At 40.7% G+C, this 26,282-nt stretch overlaps 1 protein-coding gene across 1 annotated transcript; it reads left to right on the top strand.

The window, feature by feature from the left end:
* Window positions 1–24,554, top strand: cfap58 (cilia and flagella associated protein 58). Its single transcript, XM_028596486.1, has 18 exons — window positions 1–82; window positions 1,123–1,392; window positions 2,141–2,289; window positions 2,388–2,538; window positions 3,357–3,551; window positions 8,693–8,830; window positions 9,620–9,779; window positions 11,500–11,582; window positions 11,767–11,958; window positions 13,574–13,735; window positions 16,924–17,070; window positions 17,390–17,530; window positions 18,583–18,806; window positions 19,393–19,501; window positions 19,700–19,804; window positions 20,967–21,086; window positions 21,626–21,750; window positions 23,204–24,554. The coding sequence occupies exons 1-18, from the start codon at window positions 77–79 to the stop codon at window positions 23,313–23,315; spliced, it is 2,589 nt and encodes an 862-aa protein (XP_028452287.1). The 5' UTR covers window positions 1–76; the 3' UTR covers window positions 23,316–24,554.
* The last annotated feature ends 1,728 nt before the right edge of the window (window positions 24,555–26,282 follow it).

Here is a 26,282-nt window from a genome sequence, read left to right as displayed (position 1 = left end):
GATTGATGTAACTAACACCAGTACAACTATAACTTTAAGAATTCACGAATTGTATACTGACTTTTCCATTCGTATAATGGAGGTAAGTGCTCTTCTTAACTTAACGTTTAGCTAGCTATGTTCATTGAGTATTAACGTAACGTTAAACATTTAACATGGTTAGCTAAGTGTCGCAAGGAATTGTCAACACAAAGTTACTGTAACGTTAAATTTGGCTAATATGACGTCTATTAGACCGCGTGGAAAGTGAACCGTTAGCATGTTTGCTAACGTTAATTTCACCACCCTGTCTGTATAAACTTAGCTAAACCTACTGTAAGTCAAATGTTCAAATATATTTGAACATTTGACTTGAACACTTGACTTACAGTAGGTTAGTACAAACTTGAAAATGGCTATTTATAGGGTATAAACATTAAGTAGGTTAAGTAACTTCGTGTAATAATATATTTCACATAACATTAACGTTACCTGTTATTTATCTGTGGAAAGAGCCTTTCATTAGGACAGAAAAAGCAGCCGGTGTAGGGCCTACTTCCTTGTCTAAAAATGAATTATGTGTTTTTGTGTATTTTCGTCAGTACTTTATGTTTTTGATTACAAACCGGCTAAAGTGTACGGTAAGAATGTGGGTAGCATATTTTGATACTCTATTATAAATTATATTTAGAGGTAGGGGTAGCATAAACAATGCTCCTACACGAGTGCAGAAGCACATCTCGATAGAAAGCACAAGATCGGTGTTGTGCCAAAAAGTGATGGCAGTCTTTCCCTTGTAACTGAAAGGTTGTTTCTGCCTCAAAATGACTTGATTGTATTTATATCTGACAGGTTATATCCCACCCATAACTTTTTACCTGTAGAAATACCTTTTTAAATTAGCAATAGGCCTACAACCCATGAAATGCACTTTTGCACTTGCTTAAAAGTGATTGCAGCTTCTACTTTGTCACTGGAAGGTTGTTTCTGCCTCAAAATGACTTATGATTTAATGCATGAGGGTTATATCTGACAGATCATAGCCCAGAACGTCTTACCTGTTGAAATACATTTAAAGGCTCATTCTGACTGCCAACCTTCATACATGTTCACATACAGTCTGTGGCTCTGCTGTGTTTCCAGGAGACAAGGCCGGTAGGAGAGGACATGTTTGAGTCCTTGGAGGAGTTCCACATGATCCTCAATGAGCTGGCTGGGGACAAGAGCATGGACAAGGTCCGGGTGGAGTATGAGAAGCTCATCCATGCGCTGAAGAAGTCCCGAGAGAATGAGAAGAGGCTCATGTCCAAATGCAGGGAGCTGAATGCAGAAGTTGTGTCCACCTCAACTAAAGTGGCAGCTGCCCTGAAACTGTCCCAGGATGATGAGACAACCATAACTTCACTAAAGAGGGTATACTGCCAGAACATGAGGGGCTACACTGAGGGGTGTCAAACTCAGTTTCACTAAGGGCCACACTGGAAAATGAGAATCACATCAAGAGCCAGACATGTAGTTTATTGCTTTTATTTAACAAAAAAAATCAAATATCTTTGACTGTATTATTCAATGTGTCATATAGTCTTCTCACCTACAGTTTGGTCGACATAAAGCCTTTAACAAAGTCAGCAAAAAAGTTCCTTAGCCATCATAGAATTTAGCAAATCAATCAAATCAAAGATTTTTTAAAAGCAGGCTACCACACAGCCGACTCACAGCAACCTATTTCACAGCCTGAATATGAAAACTCTGCTTCTGGGGAAATTTCTGAGTCTCAAAGTCAGCAAATCTGCCAACGTGTTGCGTGATTGCAGTTTGAAAAGTGTTTCCCGTCTTTTTGGTTTGCCAGCCAGATCAGAATTTGTGAGGGGCCGGATTTGGCCCACGGGCCTTGAGTTTGACACCTGGGGGCCACAGTATAGTGTAGCACGTTATTTCTTTTTTGTTTGTTTATAAAGGTTTTGACATGATTTCCAACATGGAGGTTATGTTACTCATATTTTATAAAATAAATTACCAGAAATCTGGTGTTTAGTATTAACAGTTGTATTTTATTATATCATTTGGGTGACTTTTTTTTAATCATTTTTCTCCTCTGGACTCCTCAGAATCTATTAACTCTACAATAGTTTGCTAACATGTTCCTTTGCCTACACTGTAGGAGCTGGACAAAGCTTGGAAAATGGTTGATGCTGCACACGATAAAGAGAAGAGGGACAAAGAGGCCATCAGGACTTTAAAAGAAGAAGTTGCCAACCTAATGAAAATGGCTGAACAACAAACTGGCTTCTCTACGGACCAAGAGCAGAGGTGACCCATTTGTCACCATCACCCGTGCTCTCAGTCATTTATTGTGTGGACGCTGTTGGAAAACTGGATGAAACCATCTATAATCTGTTTCTTTTCAGTGATCTACTAAAAATGAATCAGGAGTTGACTAAAGAGAGGGATGATCTGCTGACAACTGTGGAGGCTCTGAGAGACAAACTAAACAAGGCCATCGCCACCCAGCAGGAGATAGAGGCCCAGCGAGATAGTGCCTCAGAAAATATTTCTCAGGTAAATAAGTGGCAAATTCTGTAGGATGACCTGTAATGTACTTCTGATTTTGTTAGATTTTCACATCAGTGGTACAAGAAGACACAAGAAGTTATTGTAACACCGATTAAAATTTTGTTAGGAGGCTTTCATTCATGGGAAGATTGCCAATACTGCCAGAGTTTGCATCAGCCAAACAGAGAGGTACTGTAGAAGGAAATTGGATTTGTGTACACATTATATATATTTAGAGCTGTAACAATTCCAAATTTTGCTGTCCAATTAATTGTCTCCAAAATAATTGCGTTTCAGTCAAATTAAAAAACTATTCATTTATGTGTTACTTTTTCTAACAAATTAAAGTTTTGAAGGAATCCCAAAACAAATATTTTGGTTATATCTCTGTCATGTGACCCATATATTGTAGTAACACAGCTACACAGCCTATGAAGTAAACCATGCCTCTTTATTATCATAAAACATTTTCTTAAATGAACATATAACTGCCAATTACCATCAACAGTCATCTCCTTCAGGACCTTAGCTAATGTTAGGAGTTCATTGCAGTTAAACAAAGAAACAGCGATTATGTAAAAAGAAATTGCAATAAGACTTATGTAATAATTGTGACAGGCCCATATATATTATATAGTTATATATATTATAGTAACGTTACTTATGTTTTACAATATTCTTTTCCCACATCAATATGTCTGCTGATGAACATATGTAGGAGGACCAGAAATTGCTTTGCTGAAGCCATTGGGGATGCTTACAAATAAAACTCAGTTCAATCTAGCTCTGATGACAACTTGTTGCTGCTCTGTGTCTAAATCTAGCTCCAGCAGGAGCTCCAGGTCCAACAGAATGAGATTTCACGTGAGATGAGGTTGAAGGAAAAGCTGGATAAGGAGGTGAAGCAGCTGCACGTCGACATGGAGGCCAGGATGGGGGAAATGAAAGCTGTGAATGTGCAGGCCCAAAGGGCCAAAGAGGAGCAGCAGAGACTGGAGCAGCAGCTCAAAGAGATAAAGGTCAGCAATGGAGTGGCAAGCATATTCTTCAAACCTACCGCTATAATATTTATCATCGTCTTTCAAATTATAGATCCTTCCTCTTTATAATAACTACATGGGGTGGCAGTAGCTCTGTCCGTAGGGAGCTTGGTTGGGAACTGGAGTGTTGCTGGTTCAAGTCCCAGTACGGACTAAAGTTCAGAGTGTGGATTGGTAGCTGGAGAGATGCCAGTTCACCCCCTGGGCACTGCCAGGTGCTCTTGAGCAATGCACCATACCCCCACAACCCACTCACTCTGACATCTCTCCATTTGTGCATGAATAAATGAATTTGTGTGTGTATTTCAGGCCTGTTAAAAAAAACAGAGTGTAAATTGTAATTTCCCCACTGGGGATCAATAAACATCCATCTATCCATCTTTGTCCACTTATCCGGTATCGGGTCGCGGGGGTAGCAGCTCCAGCAGGGGACCCCAAACTTCCCTTTCCCGAGCCACATTAACCAGCTCCGACTGGGGGATCCCGAGGCGTTGCCAGGCCAGGTTGGAGATATAATCCCTCCACCTAGTCCTGGGTCTTCCCCGAGGCCTCCTCCCAGCTGGACGTGCCTGAAACACCGCCCAGGGGGCATCCTTACCAGATGCCCAAACCACCTCAACTGGCTCCTTTCGACGCAAAGGAGCAGCGGCTCTACTCCGAGCTCCTCACGGATGACTGAGCTTCTCACCCTATCTCTAAGGGAGACGCCAGCCACCCTCCTGAGGAAACCCATTTCGGCCGCTTGCACCCTGGATCTCGTTCTTTTGGTCATGACCCAGCCTTCATGACCATAGGAGAGGGTAGGAACGAAAACTGACCGGTAGATTGAGAGCTTTGCCTTCTGGCTCAGCACTCTTTTCATCACAACGGTGCGATAAATTGAATGTAATACCACACCCGCTGCTCCGATTCTCCGACCAATCTCCCGCTCCATTGTCCCCTCACTCGCGAACAAGACACCAAGGTACTTAAACTCCTTCACTTGGGGTAAGGACTCATTCCCTACCTGGAGAAGGCACTCCATTGGTTTCCTGCTGAGAACCATGGCCTCCGATTTAGAGGTGCTGATCCTCATCCCAACCGCTTCACACTCGGCTGCGAACCGATCCAGTGAGTGCTGAAGGTCACAGGCCGATGATGACATCAGGACCACATCATCTGCAAAAAGCAGCGATGAGATCCCCAGCCCACCGAACTACAACCCCTCTCCACCCCGACTACGCCTCGATATCCTGTCCATAAATACTACAAACAGGATTGGTGACAAAGCGCAGCCCTGGCGGAGGCCAACCCTCACCTGAAACGAGTCCGACTTTCTGCCGAGAACCCGGACACAGCTCTCGCTTTGGTTGTACAGAGATTGGATGGCCCTGAGAAGGGACCCCCCTCACCCCATACTCCCGCAGCACCTCCCACAGTATCTCCCGGGGGACCCGGTCATACACCTTCTCCAGATCCACAAAACACATGTAGACTGGTTGGGCATACTCCCAGGCTCCCTCCAGGATCCTTGCGAGAGTAAAGATCTGGTCCGTTGTTCCACGACCAGGACGGAATCTGCATTGTTCCTCCTCAACCCGAGGTTCGACTATCGACCGAACCCTCCTTTCCAGCACCTTGGAGTAGACTTTACCGGGGAAGCTGAGAAGTGTGATACCCCTATAATTGGCACACACCCTCTGGTCCCCCTTTTTAAAAAGGGGAACCACCACCCCGGTCTGCCACTCCTTAGGCACCGTCCCAGACTTCCACGCAATGTTGAAGAGGCGTGTCAACCAAGACAGCCCCTCCACACCCAGAGCCTTAAGCATTTCTGGACTGATCTCATCAATCCCTGGGGCTTTGCCACTGTGGAGTTGTTTAACTACCTCAGCAACTTCCACCAGGGAAATTGACGACAATCCCCCATCATCCTCCAGCTCTGCCTCTACCATAGAGGGCGTATTAGTCGGATTTAGGAGTTCCTCAAAGTGCTCCTTCCACCGCCCTATTACCTCCTCAGTTGAGGTCAACATCGTCCCATCCTTACTGTACACAGCTTGGATTGTTCCCCGCTTCCCCCTCCTGAGGTGGCGAGCGGTTTTCCAGAAGCACCTTGGTGCCGACCGAAAGTCCTTCTCAATGTCTTCTCCAAACTTCTCCCACACCCGCTGCTTTGCCTCTTTCATGGCAGAGGCTGCAGCCCTTCGGGCCCCTCGGTACCTTGCAACTGCCTCCGGAGTCCTCTGGGATAACATATCCCGAAAAGACTCCTTCAGTCGGACAGCTTCCCTGACCACCGGTGTCCACCACGGTGTTCGTGGGTTACCGCCCCTTGAGGCACCTAAGACCCTAAGACCACAGCTCCTAGCCGCGGCTTCAGCAATGGAAACTTTGAACATTGTCCACTAGGGTTCAATGCCCCCAGCTTACACAGGGATGCATGAAAAGCTCCGCCGGAGGTGTGAGTTGAAAGTCTGTCGGACAGGGGCCTCCTCCAGACGTTCCCAATTTACCCGCACTACCAGTTTGGGCTTACCAGGTCTGTCCAGAGTCTTCCCCCACCCCCTGACCCAACTCACCACCAGATGGTGATCAGTTGACAGCTCCGCCCCTCTCTTCACCCGAGTGACCAAAACACATGGCCTCAGATCAGATGAAACGATTATGAAATCGATCATTGACCTTTGGCCTAGGGCGCTCTGGTACCAAGTACACTTATGAGCATCCCTATGTTCGAACATGGTGTTCGTTATAGACAATTCATGACTAGCACAGAAGTCCAACAACAAACAACCACTCTGGTTTAGATCAGGGAGGCCGTTCCTCCCAATCACGCCTCTCCATGTGTCTCCATCATTGCCCACGTGTGCGTTGAAGTCCCCAAGCAGAACTATGGAGTCCCCCACTGGCGCCCCATACAGGACTCCACTCAAGGTCTCCAAGAAGGCCGAATACTCTGAACTCTTGTTTGGTGCATATGCACAAACAACAGTCAGAGTTTTCCCCCCCACAACCCGCAGGCGTAGGGAGGCGACCCTCTCGTCCACCGGGGTAAACTCCAACATAGCGGCGCTCAGCCGGGGGCTTGTGAGTATCCCCACTCCCGCCTCACACCCTGGGCAACTCCAGAGAAGAAAAGAGTCCAACCCCTATCCAGAGGTATGGTTCCAGAACCGAGACTGTACGTAGAGGTAAGCCCCACCAAATCTAACCGGTAGCGCTCCACCTCCCGCACAACCTCCGGCTCCTTCCCCCACAGAGAGGTGACATTCCACGTCCCCAGAGCCAGCGTCTGCTGCCCGGGTCTGGTCCGTCGAGGCCCCTGACCTTCACTGCCACCCGTGTGGCAGCGCACCCGACCCCAGCGGTTCCTCCCACAGGTGGTGGGCCCATGGGATGGAGAGGGAGTTGCCACGTTGCTTCTTCGGGCTGTGCCCGACCGGGCTCCGTGGCAAACCCGGCCACCAGGCGCTCGCTGACGAGCCCGCCATCTGGGCCTGGCTCCAGACGGGGGCCCCGGGCTTCCTCCGGGCAGGGTAACTTCACCTCTTCCTCGTTGGCTCATAGGGTTTTTGAACCATTCTTTGTCTGGCCCCTCACCTGAGACCACTTTGCCTTGGGAGACCCTACCAGGAGCACGCAGCTCCAGACAACACAGCCCTCAGGTTCATAGGGACACACAAACCTCTCCACCACGATAAGGTGAAGGTTCCCCGAGAGGGGATCAATAAATAGTATAAATTAATTATTATAAAATTACACACTATGAAGCATTAGTTAAGTTCAAGTTCATTTTTTTATATATAACACATTTAAACAGCCGCTAGACAGACCAAAATGCTTTACAGAGCAAACATATAAGAAATTAGATTAGATTAGATTAGATTTATTCATCATTATTAAACGTTAGTATGTAATTCATCAACACAGTTTTACATGTTTTATTCTTGATTAATAACCCCTAACTATAATGTGTTTAATTAATGTACTTCCATACTTTATGATCAATGGATTCACCATTTCTAAATGAAGTATTACCATTTATCATTTTAAAACCAGTTATTTACGAGTTGTTAATGGTTCACAAGATTTTGGAAAGTGCCCTTTAATCTCATTTTTTAAATGCTTTGTGAGGCATAGATAGTCCTCACTTTAGATCAGCTCACACAAAACAATGAGTAAATGCTTTCTAACTACCTGAATTAATCATGAATTGCAGTATTGATAAGTGTTTATAAAACATATTAACACACTGTATGACCATTAGTGCATGTCTAAATCCTCATATGTGTAAATGCATGCATACATGTACATCTAAATAGTTTGGTAATCCTTTACTCACACTTTCTTAACGATCTCGTGAACCATTGACAACCCATAAATAGCTGTTTTGTAATTTATGTTAAACCTATAGTATGAAAATACAATCATTAAACACATTATAGTTGAGCTTATTAATCAAGAATAAAACATGTAGAACTGTGTTTATGAATACCAATGTGTAATAATGTAGGAACAATGCTTAATGATGATTAATTAAGTAATAAGTAATGCTTCATAGTGTGTATGTAGTGTGTTATCAGTGTTGGGCAAGTTACTTCCAACCTGTAATACATTATAGATTACTAGTTACTGCCATTTAAGATTAATTAGTTATATAACAATATTACTTTCTCTGATTTGTAATGCTTTACACTACTTTTGCTTTACTTTTGAGTTACTTTCACCAAAATAACAGGAGAAGTATGACTTGGCAGGTAGCTTGTGAATTACACCATGGGATCAATAAAGTCTCTTCTTTATCTACTTTAATACATCATAGTTTATTCATAATATTTTGTACAATGAATGTGAATATGCAAAGTAATTAAAGCTATAAAATAGAGAGGTAAAACATATAATAGGCAAGTAGGAGAAAATGAAAATACTCAATTAAAAGTACGGTTACTTTCCACCTCTGATTAAATGTAACCATAACATTGTAAATATGTATATGTGTGTATATGTATATATATATATATATATATATATATATATATATATATATATATATACACACACACACAAACATGTATACAGTACATACATATATAATATAATGACATCTGACACCTGGATCTCTTCCCTGACTGTGACAGATTTTGAATGAGCGATCCACCAAGGACCTGGAGCAGATGCAAGTGAAGAACAACAAGCTGCTGCAGGAGTGTGAGCAGCTCTCATCAGTCAAAGAACATCTCTCTTTGGAAAATCAGCAGAACGCAAATGAGCTCAAGGTACACATTGGTCCACTGACACACACAAACACACTGGACTTTTCCAGAACGCACAAATTGTCAGTCAACCTAACAGAAATTATTTAACACTTTAAGTTCAACAGCACTAAATGGCACGACAATTTTCATAATCATGATACACACCCATGTTGATAGCTGACTATGTAATTCCCTAAGATAGGGATAAAGGCAACCTTATTATAAAGTGCCCTGCTCCTGGCACTTACCAGTACCTCTTGCTGATCTGAAATTAACTCTGCTGCCTGTCCCTCATCATGACCAGGCTGTGGATTGGTGATTGCCAGACTAGTAGGCCTAGTTTTCTTCCTCAGTTTCTTTTACACGTAGCATATACAGTAAATGATCGTATTAGCGCCCCCTGCTGTTGGCTGTTAATATCGCTTCATTAGACTTTTTTTTTGTGCTGATGGCCGTTGGTTGGACGGCCGTTCTGGACTTTTCCAGAACACACAAATTGTCAGTCCGTCCATGGTGGTGGAGGATACCTGATATTAGATGATGTGATTCTGTCCTATTGAACCACAAGGGGGCACTGCTCCGACAGTACATCATGTAACGAGCCAGTCAGAAACAGGTGTACTGTGTTTTGAACTGTATCAGACAGAAAGAAGAGAAAAAGGGTTATTCTTTTTGTCTTAACTACTTTGAAATAGTTATGTGAGGGCTGTGGTCATAGAGACAGACCACATTTGACTTATAGCCCTCTCCACTCTCCTGTTTACTCCTTGCTACTTCTGTGAATACTTCACACACCTTCCCGCCTGTCAGATGAGAGAAGAGGAGGTGAATCAGATGCGTCAGGAGATTGCCAAACAGACAAAGATGAGAGAAGCCATCCAGAAGAAGTTCCACCAGATGGAGGATCAGAAAGCTGATGTGGATGTGCAGAGGGAGACACTGAAAGCTCAGATCGCCGGTCTGGAGAAAGGTACGGGAGCTTGCCATGCTTTATCAGCGACACACACATACACTTGGAGAGTTCCATGAACCATCATCCTCTCTACAGTATGTTGCCCAGTCTTTCCATCCCTCAGTGCTGCCCTGTCTTGGTCCCTGTGAGCTGTGAGAAGTTCTGAAGTCTGACATGAGATAATGAAACCCTTACGTTTATCCTACAAGAGTACAAGATGAGCACATGAAAATATGTGTATCTTCCCTACATAAATACAGATTTGTCCACATGCAAACACAATCCAAATCCATATAAGTCACTGTGGTAAGTAACCCACATATGCATGCACAGATGCATTCAGATATGCTTGCATCTGCACATGCTCAAAAAAAGACCCTGCATTTACAATACAATACAAAACAATATATTACATATGATTCCCAAAACACATAGACACAAGTTTCTGCATGTGTGCATGTCCTGTTTATCCGGAGGCCTTGGAAGAAGGGAACAACTAGATGAGTGGAAAGAGACAACAAAAAAGGTAAACAATATATCAATATAACTAACATTTTAGTAGTATTTTTATAGTATCAGTGTTATAACTTGAATTTGTCTGGAGGACGTATCAGAGCCTATCTCTTGGAAACTGTCCAAATGGAGCTGAAATAGCAGCTGCTGATCCTGTTTCTTAACACTAACATCTAGTTCTCTAAATGCTATAATCAGAGTGGAAGTTGAGATGGAAGTGCTTAAAATGCATACATACATTACATTAAAAAAGGTCTCAGGGGTGATGGATAGAGTCGGGACTGGCAGGGTGGTCAACAGCTGTATGTGGTAATTAAGAGGAAAACAAGCAATGACCATTTCTAATCACAGCCCATATATTTGTTTCTGTATGCACTAACACAGTGATGTTTTGTTTTTGTTTTTTTGATTTTCTTGTATTTATTGTGTCTCACACCCACACCCTATTCTGATAAGTCTCTGATATTTCTTGGCATTTTCTTGTTTCTCCTTTACAATTCTTGTATGTACTTCATTTTGTACTAGATTCTGCACTGTGAGCATTTTCATTGATATATATATCTTCTTCTTAGCAGACTTCACTAAAGCCTTAAGACCTGCTAAATGACTTAAAAATGACATAGTGGCATACTCATGAAAGAGATCTTCAACAGGGGGACCCCTAGGGGGGTCCTCAGAGTTGCTGCAGGGGGGGCACCAAATTATTTTTTAATAGTTTAAAAATATATATATATATATATATATATATATGAAAATATACATCAACATGAATCCAACATATTAGTTGAAAAGATAAATCTTTTTTTAAATTTATACAACATTGATGATAGGCTTACTGGCCTGTAGGTGAGGTAGCCATCCACAGATACAGTTAAGCTTAATGATTCACTGTTCCACATTTAACATTTGAAATATATGAATATGTCAAGAAATTATTATTTTAATAGCTTAGTATTGTATTTACCATAAAAAGGTATATCTGGAGGCTTTAGGCCGCCCTTTACGTTATTGTAGGCCCAGTTTAATATGCAGCTCAATTTTATGCATTATATATAGTAGCCTAAGGGGTCTTTGCTCCGTCTCTTTTTCAGCTGAGGGTTCCTTGTCCTACAAACGTTGAAGACCCCTGAACTAGTTAATATGAAAATACCCATATTTTATATGTATATAACACTATTGGTTTTGACCATCAATACAAACTGTCCTAATTTTTCTCCCTCCACAGATCTTGAATCTTCCCAAAAGCAAGTTGAAACTGACAGAAAAGCCATAGAAGAGCTTATCCGAGAGAGAGACATCTTAAATAAGGTATGCGTTGTAGAGTACCATAGGTTCTTGCAAACAGAGGACGTTGTGTGATGCACAATATTATTTCATTAAAATGTTCATGGACAGTGGATCAATGACACACAGAGTAGTTATCCTGTTATCTACAGTTTTCCTCATCATTTACTCGTGTTTATGCATTTGTGTGTATGATCCCATTCAATAGAACATGATCAAAGCTGCACTGTCAACGGAGAAACAGCAGAACATTGTGAAGCTCCTGGAGCAGGACAAGAAGACCTTGGAACACGAGATCAGTGGCTACCGCCACGAGGCCCAGAAGCAGCGCAAGATCATCCAACAGCTGGAGAAAGAACGAGACCGCTACATCAACGAGACCAGCAACCTCATGCAGAAGGCAAGTTATGCAGAAAAGCTAGCTTATTGCATTTCATTATTTGGATCAGGGACGTGCACGGTAGGGCTGTCAAAATTGCTCAAAAATGACGTTCGAATATTCCTTCTAAAAAAACACAGAATATTCGAACTATTCGAACATCTGGTTGCGCATGCATCCAAGGCATAGACCGGTGCGTCCGATTTATGGCGCTCGAGCCCAGGTCGCGCACGTATAAATAGTCACGGCGATCTCATGATGTCACATTTGTATGCGCCAGCTGGGCTGCGTCCAGTATGTAACGGCTTTCAGGAGCGCTAGCAAAGCAGACAGCCAGACAGCCTCTGCTACCGCAAGCGTTTTTTTCCACTTTTTTATTTTTTTATTTTAATTCGAATATTAATTTTCACTTTCGAAATTCGTTTTTTAAAAACTATTCGAATTTAGAATATTCGTTGACAGCCCTAGTGCACGGACATTTGGAGGGGCCATTGCTCTAACCGTAGACATGGCTCTAACCCCCCCCCCCCCGTTCAGCCTTCAAAGATGGAGATTTCTCCAAAGGAAACATTATAATTCTGAATAAGTTCTATATACAGTATAATGTAAGTTAAGAATACTATTGGCCGTAGCATCTATCTTTTTCCTTATCGCGCTTTTACTGACGTGGCCCTTTTATAGGAACACTCACCACTCTCATTATGTAGCCTAGCTGTCTGAATTGTTGAGTGATGCGCCGCATGCTCTCCCTCCCTCTCTGGTCTGGAGCCTTGTGCTAGGCCTCATCTTGAATACAATTATTAGAATCTGAATATAATATAATATATAAAATGAAAAGTATACTGTACGTTTCACTTCTAAAAAACTGAACACTGACACTAGTGTTGCCAGTTGACCTTTAGACAGTGGCTGCACTCAATGATTCTGGTTGCGATAACTAAAATTATGATTTGGCACCATTAATAATATATATATATTGCTGAGGGCAAGATTAGATGATATAGTGATTTAATTTGATTTAACTTTAGTAATGATTGGCATATTATTGTAATAATGCAGTCATCAAAGCAAAAAAAAAGAAAAAAAAGAAAGAAAAGTTTATTCAGGCTCTTTCACCAGAGGGGCAGCTAAGCCAATCAGGGCAAATGGGCAGTTGCCCGGGCAACAATAGCCCGTACCTGTGCACGTCCCTGATTTGGATTATTTTTTAATATTTAATATTACACAAAGCTATTTCTTATCACAAGGTTGGGAAAGTTGCCATCAACCTTAGCGTGTCTGAAGGGAACAGCAGGGCAGTCTCGAAGGAAAATATTAAAAAGCCTTTATTTATGCGGCTAATATTTAACAAAAGGTTAAAAAAAAAATACGCAGCAACGCGTTGTGGCACACAGGGCTTCTTCAGGGTGACTAACCAGAAGTGAGCTTCAAACCGGAAATATATAGAACAAAGACCGTAAGTGTCATTATACTTAAAACCATAGGAAAATAGAGAATGAATCAGAATAAAGTCCAAAAGTGCTAAATAATAGTGGAAAAATAATTTTAAAACAGACAACTTAGTAGAAACATTAACTGTATACATGAACAATATCCATTAACAGAAACAAAAAAACAACTTTGCTCTGTTCCACAGGTGCAACAGAAAGTGAATGACGTTGAAGTGCGAGAGACGGAGATATTTGATTGGAGGAAGAAGGTCACTGAGGCAGAGTGCCAGCTCAAACAGCAAGAAAACCTGCTGGAGTCTGTTGTGTCTGAAAGGAACCTCTACAGCAAAAACCTCATTGAGGCTCAGGTACCAATGCACAGCTGTTCGCAGGAGGTAGAGCAGGTCGTCCACTAATCACAGGGTTAGTGGTACGATCCCTGGCTCCTCCTGTCCACATGTCAAAGTAGGGCTGGGCGATATATCGATATTAAAAATATATCGATATATTTTTAAATGAGATATGGAATTAGACCATATCGCATATATCGATATAGTTCAAATGTGATCCTTGCTCCCATAGATATATACACAGATGTCGCCTTGAGGTTCTAAACATACGTCAAAACCGCCGCCATCTTGGAACAGGGGTGCGAAGCATTCAGATCAACGCTAAAGATGCCGGACTTTTGTACTGCTTAATTATGTTCGATAGAGGAAATGAAAAGAACAAACAGCAATGAATAACATTTAACAGGTGACAATGTGTTTTATGATTATGTATGCCGCCTTCGACCAGCAACCTGAGCTCCGGCGGCAGCGGGAGGCGGAGAGCTCCGTGGCCGGCCGCAGCGTCTCTTCCCCCGGGAAAAACACAGCTTTGCCTCGCTGCTGCGCCGGTCCCCGCTGATCCAGATCGGACCAGCCAAAGACAGAGTGGTGATCGGTAGGATCTTACACGTAGTCCAGGACGACCTGTATGTCGATATCGGCGGAAAGTTCCACTAAGTTTGCCGGCGGACGGAGAGAAGCTACAGCGGGGCAGCAGAGACCGTCTGCGGCTACAGGATCTGGAGCTCAGTGCCCGTTAAAATGACACGTAACGCATAAATACATACAGAAATAAATAGTGGAGGAATGAGCCTGGACATTTCAGTCTGTTTTAAACTTCACCTTGAAGCAGAAACTCTTAGTTCAGAAGGGTGAAGTTTCCGTTTGGACTCAGATCTGTGAACCGATCATAATAAATATTCTTTGTATTAACACATTAATTAGTTTCTTTGTTTTGTAGTCGATAGTTCATCTTTTAGTTTACTTAAGTGGAAGCAGTATCAAGTGGAAGAATGGGACTATAAACCTAGGCTTACAGGCATGAGGCATTACATTTTGAACAAAGTAGATTATATTAATATCAAAAGCTTAATTGACCTTTGGAACGAATCACAAATATGGAGCTTTGATTTCAAAAAAGGTACTCCTGTTATACAGTATTTAGGTTTACATTTTATTGTTATTTGAACAGCTGAGCATTTAATCATGAACCAGGTGAAGAAACCGGTTTATTATTTATTTGATTTTGCAACTGTCTCTATGAAACTACTTGTGACATGTCATATTTGATTTTGGCTTTGACTGAACATTTGCTCTCACTTTGCGGAAAAAAATATCGGGATATATATCGTATATCGATATTCAGCCAAAATATATCAGGATATGACTTTTGGTCCATATCGCCCAGCCCTATGTCAAAGTGACAAAGACTCCCAATGGGCAGGCCAAAGCCTTGCATGTGAGCTCGGTCGCCATCAGTGTGTGATTGTGAATGAAGGCCAATTGTAATGCATTACCCTGTTAAGGTAGAAAAATCTGTAGTCCATTTACCTTAGAAGTGCAGTCTATTTGACATCTTTCATTTGTTAGTTAATTATCCAGTTAAGGAGTCAGCCAGCTAGTTTATGTTCTGTATTTCCCAGTGTGATAAGATGGCTGAGGCTACATATGCCCACATTTTTCGGGTGGTAAACCTGGGCTGACAGGGCGTTGCTAGACATAAAGCTCTACTGGGGCACAAAAAGTCTGCTATATGCTGTGCTATACCTACTGCCCTTGCTTAGCCCACTAATACTGCCATTTATATTCTGCTCCTGAAATTGAAACAACTGGGCTTATTCTGCAATAATAATAATGAACCCAAAATGCAATAACAAACATGTACGAAATGCACTATGATGCAAGGAAAATATCTCCAAGAGGGAAAGCCATTTCGGACACCGACTGACAGAGGACCTAGTTATTGCACAGAACTTTTGTATAACGAACAAGCTTAAAGAAGTACATATCAAAATACACAATATATATTTCCAACAAATTTATATTTCAATACATTTTCAGAAATTGGCAACAAATGCAGCTTTTGTAATGGTCATAATTACCTCTATTTATTATTATTATTATAAAACATCTCCTAATCTCCTTGAATAACTGTATTTATTTAATTTTCTAGCCCAAAACTACATTTCACAAGATTACATTTGAACACATCATGTAGTAATTTAACTTCGCCCAATAGTAATTTTTACGGAATAGACCATGAACGCATCTCCATGTTACCTCAGCCAGAGACAGTTTAGAACCGAGTCACCCCAACAGTAGTTTCCTGTATCTGTCACGTATGCTCCGCCACGGCCACGCCTCTTTAGGAGACTAGCGGCAGGTCCAAGTGCATTGATTCCAATGGGATAAGTGAACGTGAACATAGATTATGAGCGATCCTTTCGCCCCATAGTCACCAAAGTATATATTGGCGCCTTTTCTCACAAGCCACATATCTCCAGAACATTCTGACACTAACGGACGCCTCACGAGAAAATTAACTTTGTTCGAGCCCTGTTTCTGTTAAATTCATCATCGCGAGATCTAGCAACACAAAGAAGCTAACGTCAGCTAACATTCGTGAACGCCCTAACTAATCTCCGTGATGAAATATGTCTTTTAGCTGTGTAAATATCTAACGTTAGCAAAGGAACATATAAATAAATTATTCATCCATTTTCATCCATCCACATGACGTTCACTACACGTTTAAACGAGGCCACACCCTTTTAGAAGACAGGAAGTGTGTACAGTTTCATACTATTGGCGCTGCTTGAAATGCGCTACCTTTAGTATAGACGATCTTTGCTTGTGCTAACGTTAGCTGTTAGTACCGTTATTTAGCTAGAAAAGCACGATTGTGCTGCCTTACAGTAAATAAAGTTTATTAGCTCACCTCTGGTTTATGGTCAACATAAATCATTAATTTACCGCATTAGATGTGAAAAATATGCCGGCTTTTACACATGAGATTTTACTGCGGCACAGCAGATCAACATTGGGGCAGGTGCCCCAGTAAAACGGATCTAGGCTAGGCAACTTTTTCACAACTTCTGTTAACTTTTCAACTACTGGTTGCAGTTTTTTATTTTATATGTACAGTATATAATATATTGTTCCATATAATTTTTTTCTACCTTCCATTCTTCCTTTCCTTCCTTCCATGGCCTGCCTTTCTGCCTCAGGAAGAGATTGCAGAGATGAAGAGGAAGATGAAGACCATGAACAACCAGGTCACCCGACTGAGAGATGAGATCACTGGAAAGGAGCTTGCCATCGCCAAGGATCAGCAGGAACACAAGCGTTTGGAGAAGGATAACGAGGCTCTCAAGGTAATGCAGCCTGCCTCATTGTTTCATAGTGGGGTATGGTTTTGAGTTCCTCATCAACATTTAAATTGCACTTGGACAAAAACCTTGGCCAAATGAATACATGTTAATGTAAATTTGCTCCCATGTATTAATTATATATGAATTAAGTATATTTCATTTGTTGAAAATTGCATTATGAACTATTGACCAACTTCCAAAGCTTAAGATAGCCATTAACCATGAGTGGTTTTCACTTTTTAGGGCTATCTTCACTGTACATTGCCAGAACCTTTTATGCCTAATCTGTATACATGTGTGCACCCATCTCTGTGTCCTACAGGGGGAGCTGCAGTTGAAGAAGCTCCAGCTTGAAGAAACAAAGCAGAGTGTTGACAGCCAGAAAGCAGAACAGCAAAAACTGCAGAAGATTATAGCCGATGCTGACGCTGAACAGGTCCAACAGAAGAAACAACTTGAACAGGTAAAGAAAGAAAAGGAGCTAGACAAGAAGAACTAGAGAAGGAGAATGACAAACAGAGACTTGCAGTGTTGGGCAAGTTACTTCTAAAATGTAATACATTATAGATTACTAGTTACTGCCATTTGAGATTAATTCATTATATTACAATATAACTGTCTCTGAATTGTGATGCTTTACACTACGTTTGCGTGACTTTTGAGTTACTTTCCCTAAAATAACAGCGGAAGAATGACTTGGCGGATAGCTTGTGAATTTCACCACAATATCAATAAAATCTCATCTTTATCCACTTTAATACATCATCATTTATTCATATTATGTTGTATTATCAAACTGACTTTGCAAAGTAACATATGCTATGAAATAAATAGTGAAGTAAAATGTACAATAGCCTACTTGACTCTGAGTTGTGTTGGACTAGAAGTAAAAAGTAGGAGAAAATAAAAATACTCTATTAAAAGTTCCTTACGGTATAGTTACTTTCTACCGCCGATAAAATGTAATGATATTACAATGATAATACAAGCCTCAACATTAATTCCCGACATGTTTATATCTGTAAGCTGCTCAGACACACTGCTGTCCATGCTCAAGTACCATTACCTGTCAGGACACACGTGTTGTCCGTACTGTCTCTGGTTCTGGCTCTGACCACTGGAACAGAGACGGGACAGCTTGTTGAAACACAGCGTAAAAAACTCCTGAAAATAATGTCCATCTTGCAAATGTATCTGTCTCTGCCGTCATCTCAACCATTGAATCCAGCAACAAGAAATAACACTCACAGACTTTTTTTTTCTGTGCCAAAATGTTTCGTGGTGTTGGTGAATTCTTAAAAAAACGAAACACCACTAAATGTTGGGTTAAAATGCGTTGTAATTCGCGTTACTGAGATTGTAACGGTTTTAATATTACCAAAATGTTATTAGTAATGCGTTATATTACTGCCTTACAGCAAAAAGGAATACATTACTGTAATTGCGTTACTTTTGTAATGCGTTACTCCACTGGAGACTTGTATCTGATTATTTGTTGGCAAAACTTCTCTCAAGGTGATCAGAGAGCGAGACAACCTGGGCAAACAGCTGCTGCACCGCAACGATGAGCGTGCACTGCTGTATGAGAAGATCAGGATCCAGCAATCAATCCTGAGCAAGGGGGACTTCCACTACAACCAGCGGATGGATGACATCCGCCTGCTCAAGCTGGAGATCAAGAGGCTCCAGCGCAAGAAGAGCATCCTGGACAAGACTGTGCCCAACACAGAGGACCTGAGGTAAAAGAGAGAGAGAGAGAGAGAGGGCCTGAACAGGATAAAGAGAAAATGAAGTGAAGGACTATGAACAAAGACAGTCAGCGTTGAAGTGCTCTAAGAGAAGAATTTGGAGTAGAGAAGGAGGACAGGATGGAGAAAGAATGAGGTGACCCACAAAGAGCAGTGTTTAGAGTAGAAGCATACCATTCAAAGAAAGATAGAGCAAGTTGGAGAGAGATCCAGAGTCAGAGGTAGGAATGACTTCCTTTTAACTTCCAATACTATAGGAAACTTTTCTATTAAAACTGCAGCATTTTCAAAGTAAAGCTTTCAATACCTTTAAGATTCCACTTAACATGTCACTTCATTGCTTCATTTCCTAAATTGTATTATTTATATTCCAATAAAGCTTATCATTGCATTATGATTGTTACCTAACCAGGCAAAGGGTGAGAAGTTGTTATTGCTTATATTTCCTTATGTCTCTGTTTTTCTACATTGGATTAAAATGACCTTCCGGTGAACTATGGGGAAAATGTACTGTATTAATTGTTAACATAATGTATGTGAAAACTGTGCAAAATAACATTGAGTTGTCATGTCGCAGGCGAGAGCTGTTTCACCTGCAGAGGGAGCTGCTCAGAGAGAGGACGAGGAACAGCGTCCTCGAGGAGCAGCTGAAGCCCATAAATATTCACCGATGGAGGCGACTGGAGGTGAAGCACTCTTTTAATACTGTCTGTGTGGATTAGCTTGAAGCCATCACAACCCTAAACTGTATCTATTTTTCTCTGCCTCACAGTGACATGAATGTTTTTATTCCTAGTTTATGGGGCCACTCACACCCTTCAAGCATTTTTTCAGAGAGGAAAAGATCCGTCCATTAACATTTTGTAAATGACTCTCCCCTGCAGGGCAGTGACCCGGGCAAATACGAACTCATCCAGAAGATTCAGTCCTTACAAAAACGACTGATTGCCAAGACCCAAGAGCTTGAGGAGCATGAACTCCTATTACAGGTCAAAACTCTCTCCTCAGTGTGTACACCTACTGTTCGGGATTAAAGTATAAGGCTTGTAATATTCCAAACCAACTAAACATTAGTACGTGAAAGTATATATTCGGGTCACGAATATGTATTAAAAAAAACAAAGCTCATTAATATCCTAAAACCACTGGCCACTGTAGTTTTCAGCAAACAAACTGGAAACAGGCGGAAAGTTCATTTGATGGAGACTATTTTCAGTAGCGGATTAATACACATTTGGTGATCTAAAGAGTATTTGGGACAACAGGAAGGTGTGTGTGGGATTGAGTCAAAATAAATGGTGTGTGTTCATGGTAATATATAGGTAAGTATCGCATTAGAAAAGCTGGATGGAAAAGGCAAAATTTAAAAAACTTCCTCAAAGCCATTTTTATGCTTGCTTGAGGTGGTTTTTTCCTATGTCGAGAAAGAGTTGATGCGTTAAATGGGATTCGAAAAGCCTTTGTCGAATAAATTCTGACGTAGTGAACGTTTAACTCACAGGACTGATCAGCGGTTTCCTGCTGTTGGTGTATTCCAGGATATTCCCATAAGGTCTCCTCATACTAGTGGACATGAAAGAACCATTAAAAGTCCTCCTCTCTATTTTTCTCTCGTAGATGCCAGGGTTAGACGACCAAGGCAACTTTTTTTGTTTCCGGTTAGCAACCTCTACTTCATCTGTTTACTGGAGCATTACAGCCATGTGTAGCCAAGCACCAACTTCTGACCAAACTAAGCTGTAACCGAGTTTATTCACTCCGAAACCAGTTGATGGAAACACGCCTAATTTGCATTTATTTTTTGCGACATTTCAAAGCTTTGCTTAAAATTGGCTTGATAATGACAGTAAATTGAAACCCAGCAAGTGTGACTCATTCATGTGTTTGGACAACAATGGAGCTCTATGGCACATATAAATAAGATATATCAGGTTTTGGATACACACACCATAATTGCAGAGGATAAATGCATTGTTGATGTTGATCTTTACATGGGATTAGTTTACAATAATAAAAATGTATCACCCAAGTTAATTCTGTCAAGAATCACTCACTCACTCACTCACTCACTCACTCACTCACTCACTCACTCACTCACTCACTCACTCACTCACTCACTCACTCTTGAATTGTCCTTGCTTCCCCATCAAGGAAAAGGAGAAGTTGTATGTGGAGCTGAAGCACATTCTGGCCCGGCAGCCCGGTCCAGAGGCAGCTGAGCAGCTCCAGCAGTGCCAGTGGACCATCAGAGAGAGAACCAAAAAGCTCAAGGTTGTTTTTTTTTGTTATTGTATCCCACTCATCATGTTTGCTTATTTTTACTATTTGACCCCATCAGAATCTGGTTTTTCTAAGTCAACTATTTCTTTCTCTGTCCTTCACAAGCCTGTCCTTTAAAAACTTGACTGTACAATATGTATTTGTTAAATTATTCCGTTAAAGTTTTGTTCAACGAAGGCCTTCGTCAGAGTGTAATCCTCAATATATATTGATTTGATGAAGGCTTTTCATGAAATGTTGGAGGGTGGAATGATTTTAATTATGAAGAACAAGTTGCCTAAATAAAGTACAGTATGTGCCAAACTTCATCAGATCTGTGTACACTGTGATATAAAGACCTGTCAGTTGATACTGTGTCAGATAAGTCACCCCACTATATAACAGTCCATGTGTATCTAAAAACTTGTATTTTATAAATAACACACACATTATCATAACAGATATAGCGTCTGATTTCAAGTAAAACATGGTACCTGTTTGCTTCTCTGCGTTCTGTGACTAAATTATGTTATTTTTCTCTGATTCCACAGGTGTTGATAGCAGAGCTGAGAATGCTCGACTCAAAGATGAATGAGTACAAGAGTGAGAACCAACGATTAGCTAATGAGCTAGCAAACATTAAGAAGAAGTACCTCAGCGAGAAAAAGCTTCACAGGTGAGGTTGATCTTTTCTCTGCTTTACATCTTAACATACATTTTTTTTAATTAATAGCTTGGATTTTTATAGTGCTTTTTTAAGTGACTCAATGATGCTTTACATAAAGGCAGAACAAGTAACAGAACATACAAAAGAAAGAAAAATCTTTATTTTAACACAGACTATTATTACAGAGTAAACTACCCCATTACATTTCCAGCTTGTTAACTCTATATGTAAATCCATTTTCCACTCGGTCCAATGAATGGCTTTACTTGATGTCTCTCACAGCCGGACTGAGCTTGGTAAGACTGCTTTTTCGTTTACGGCTCCACATTCCTGGAATGCGGCAAAAATCACCTTAAAATTGGTCTCTCCCCCATCTATCCAAGGGGGTAAGCCTCTCTCCACAACGCGTACCTCCTATGGCGCCATTTTTGCCATTCATTTTGACCTCACTTTGACAGCGAATAACTTAACGTCTGAAGCGTTTAAAGACTCTATTTGTCCATTGTTTATGTCTAAAGAAACACAACAATGTATAAAAGGCTCCATTACCTTGTATCTCACATTATGGCTCCGTAGCAGACGTTTTTATAAAAATAAGCTAACGATTGTGTCATAACCACGCAACTTACTGTCGCATAGTAGAGGAATTACCGTATAGTACAGGAGAAGCTCACAGGCAGTTTGGACTTATATTAGCTGTTTAAGTTTAATTACTAATGTTAACTAGCATTTTAGATAGCAATAATTAGCCTGTGCCCATGTTATCTCCTTACATATACCTACGCTCTCCGTCTCTGTAAGATTGGGAATGATTGAGATTTCTCTCGGCACAGCTACCAGAAGACTTCACACTTTCAGACACGTTGCTCACATCACATCTACGTCTTCAAGCTCAGTTGGAGGCTGCTCAGTAACGCTCAGCCATCACCGGAAAAGTGCTTCTAATATTCTTCAGTGGTCTCCGTCCAGAGCAACGGGATCTGTTGGCATTTATTTAACTGTCTATGCATCTATCAGTTAATTTAAGGCTTAGATAAATGACCTGTATCTATCTTCTTGTGTTTGTCTTACCTGATTGTTTAAACTTTTTATCTGTTGTAATTTAAAGCAACACTACGTAACTTTTCCCTCTTCGGTCCCCCAACAGGCTTGTCTCAGACAACCTGTAGGGGGACCGAAGCGGCGAGTAGCGTGAGCTGTAGTTCCAATGAGACAACCTGTAGGGGGACCAAAGTGGGAAAAGTTACATAGTGTTGCTTTAAATGTTATTGTCATTATTATTATTATGTAATTTGCCGAAATGCCTAGCTGTACACTCGGTCCCATTGAAAATGAGGGTCTCCCTCAATGGGCCCCGAGTTTTAAATAAAGTTTGAAATGAATTATTGACTTGTAAAAATAAATCATAGTTTATTTTACGCAGGGAACCATTTATTGATGCTGTAGTTTTGTGTCTCACCAGTGAGCAGAGGACCAAGACCAAGGTGGAGCAGCTGGAACCCCTGCCCCAGCTGAGCAGCAAACCTCACTTCACTGGGGGGGGCTTCAGGATTGAAAACCCTGTGAGAAGATAATGGCCTTTATTAGGGAATATTTTAGAAGCCAGCTGACATCTTTAAAAAGATCTATTACCACATCACATGACATTATGTTTTCAAACACCCTGCATTTTACCATTTATCATCCTCTCTGAAAAAAAAGACTTTTACAATGTAGATACGTAGTATTGAATTATGACTGCAATACTGATTATTTAATAACACAAAAATGCTGCTAATTTCCGTTGGGCAATCAAGAAGGAAATAGCTTTCACTCTATAATAAATCATGTTCTTAGGATACATTTTTAATCAATATATCTTGAGCAACACATCAAGTCCCTATTATGTTCTTCTTCTTTCTTGCTTAGTACATTTTTAAAATAAGACTTTAACTATGTTCAGCAATCAGTTATTCATAATTTTCTCTCATCCTGAGTAGATTACAGTAACTCTATATCACAATCCATGAGAGGTCAAGCAAAGAAGGAAAATGCAAACCATGTTTTTATCAGAATCTGAATCCGGTTTATTGCCAAGTACAGTAGGTTCTCACTATACAAGAAATTAACTTTGGTGTATTGGTGCATACAATAAACATAGTAAGTGAAAATAAGTTGAAAAAAGTATGGCAAGATTAAAATAAAAATAAAATGGAGTAAGCTTACATGAATATATAGTAGATGAAAATATACTATAACAAATATATGACAATATTATTAAATTAGAATTTTCTAATTTAACTGAATATTTGTAGCTACCTTCTGTTAAGTGCATGTATTAAATGTGTTTTCAGTCATGGTACAGGGAGAATGTATAAATAGCCATCTTTAGCTTATGATTGGCTCTAAATGGGGGGAAGGGGGGCCTGACCAACCAATCGTTTTATGAAAAATGTAAAAATTCAGTACACCTGCAGAGAGGAATCACCATGGGAGGCACATGCTGTACATACTGCACCGTCTCATGCCCAGTTTACTGACCCAGTCAACTACTGAGTCTGCTCAAAGAGTAAAGGCAAGGTTTTTATGCTGCTGATTCCTTCTTGACTCCCACCACTGATTGATTGTGAATATATATGTTGAATTGTTGTTGAGAATAGCAGTTCAGAGGCTGAAGGTTCCATTCATTATGTTTGACACCATTTTATTAGGGTTTGGACTAGACGTTTGGTTGGACAGGCCGGTCACTTATGTGTTTTCAGTTGTACTGTATAGTAAAGTTTGTTTCTCTATTTTTATCGACTTGTAAAGCACTTTGAGAGGATCAGAGAGGTGCTGTGTGAATAAACTTTCCTTTTTAAACAACAAGTGTATTCAAAATGTCGTTTGTTATAATAAAATCCATCCAGTCTAAACCGCATACAATTTAGATTAGGGATGCCCCGATCGGATCGGTAAGTATCGGATCAGAGCTGATATGGTAATTTCTTAACTGAGAAAAAAACAGTGTGTATCGGCAGATATTTAATATTTTAAAAATCGTATCAGGGGCTAAAAAAGCTGATCGGGACATCCCTAATTTAGATAGCATTAGGGGAAACCAGCAGTTCTCTGACTTATTGAAGAACTTTAATAATAGTTACGATCATTATGGAAGTAATGAGTCTATTAGCAGGCTGCTCTGAAGGAATTTGGAAAAATCAGGTTTAGTTAACAGATGAGCCATTTCTTTTTTTCAAAGATTATTTGAAAGGGGAGAGAGAGGGGGAATGACATGGAGCAAAGGGCCGCCGGTTGGAGTCAAACCCAATGCCTCTGCGTCGAAGAGTAAAACTGAGCTATCTAGGTGCCCAAGACGAGCCATTTCTAAATAGAAAACTTTATATCTGTCACTTAAATCTTTCATTTGTTACAAGTTATGGCTAAAATGCATAATTATTTCAAGTATGGAGGAACCACTCGGACATACTACCCAGAAAACAATACGTCCCATGACACTTCAGTGATGGAGCACCGCCAGGTATAATAATAGACGCTCATAATGACTTTTTTTCCATTTAGAGCCATAGTGGGTTCATATTGTATGCAGGGCTTGAACGTGATCTTTACATTCAAACAGCACACAGCGGTTCCCTCTATTGTTGAGTCACAGGCCTATAGGACAGTGAGAGCACCCAGGGGTCAAGGGTCAGTGTTTAATTTCCTGTGTCACTTCTGATAATAATATCATATTATATTGTTAGGATACTTTCATTATCAAGAATAGACAGAGAACTGAAGTTATAATAAAGTTCATTTTACTTGAGAACCCAACAAGGAGGCAGCTTACAGCACTCATTTTGTGAGTACAGAAAAGTGACCAACTTAACGCTCTCTTACAACAGCTTTTGTAACACAAGGTGGAATGCAATACAAAGTCTATATTCATAACAAAGAGTCAATGTCATCAGTTTATCTTCAGCTGGGCATCTCCTCTGCCTGCTCTGCCCTCAGAAACATCCTGTGACAGACGATGGCTCCATGGTATCTTGTGAATGTGCAATCATTATCATTCTATGCAAACAGTTTAATAATAACAAGATGGAAAGTATGTATCAAAATTTCCCTAACATATATAAAATGAGTTATATGGCAATAGTTATATCCCCCTCTCTGTTTCTTGAGTAGATAATTAACATGGGGTCCATGTATCACCACTAGATGTCAGCAAAATAAAGATGGACTAGACAAGACAAAAATATATTCCATCTGCTGGCATAGCATACTTTTGAAATACATGGATGAAAAGATGTATTTTTACATTTTTGTTATCTAAAAAAAGGAGGCTACAGCCATGTATTATTTATTTTGTGTTACATGTATGTATGTATGTATTTTCAGCATGAGAAATTTAAATGCAATGCACTTAAAGGATATGCATCAGCTGCAGAATCTGATTATTATCAACGTCTCATTCTGTTTGTACTGTAGTCGGGTGATGAATTTGATGTAACACCCCCATCACATCTATTTCTGGTTACCTGCAGCATGTATTTTGTGTTCTTAATATGTAATTCATGAAA

This window comes from Perca flavescens, chromosome 13, assembly GCF_004354835.1.
Source record: "Perca flavescens isolate YP-PL-M2 chromosome 13, PFLA_1.0, whole genome shotgun sequence".
In the NCBI taxonomy this organism is placed as follows: Eukaryota; Metazoa; Chordata; class Actinopteri; order Perciformes; family Percidae; genus Perca; species Perca flavescens.
Note: the sequence above shows the minus strand (reverse complement) of the source record. Positions and strands in the feature narration are given on the sequence as shown.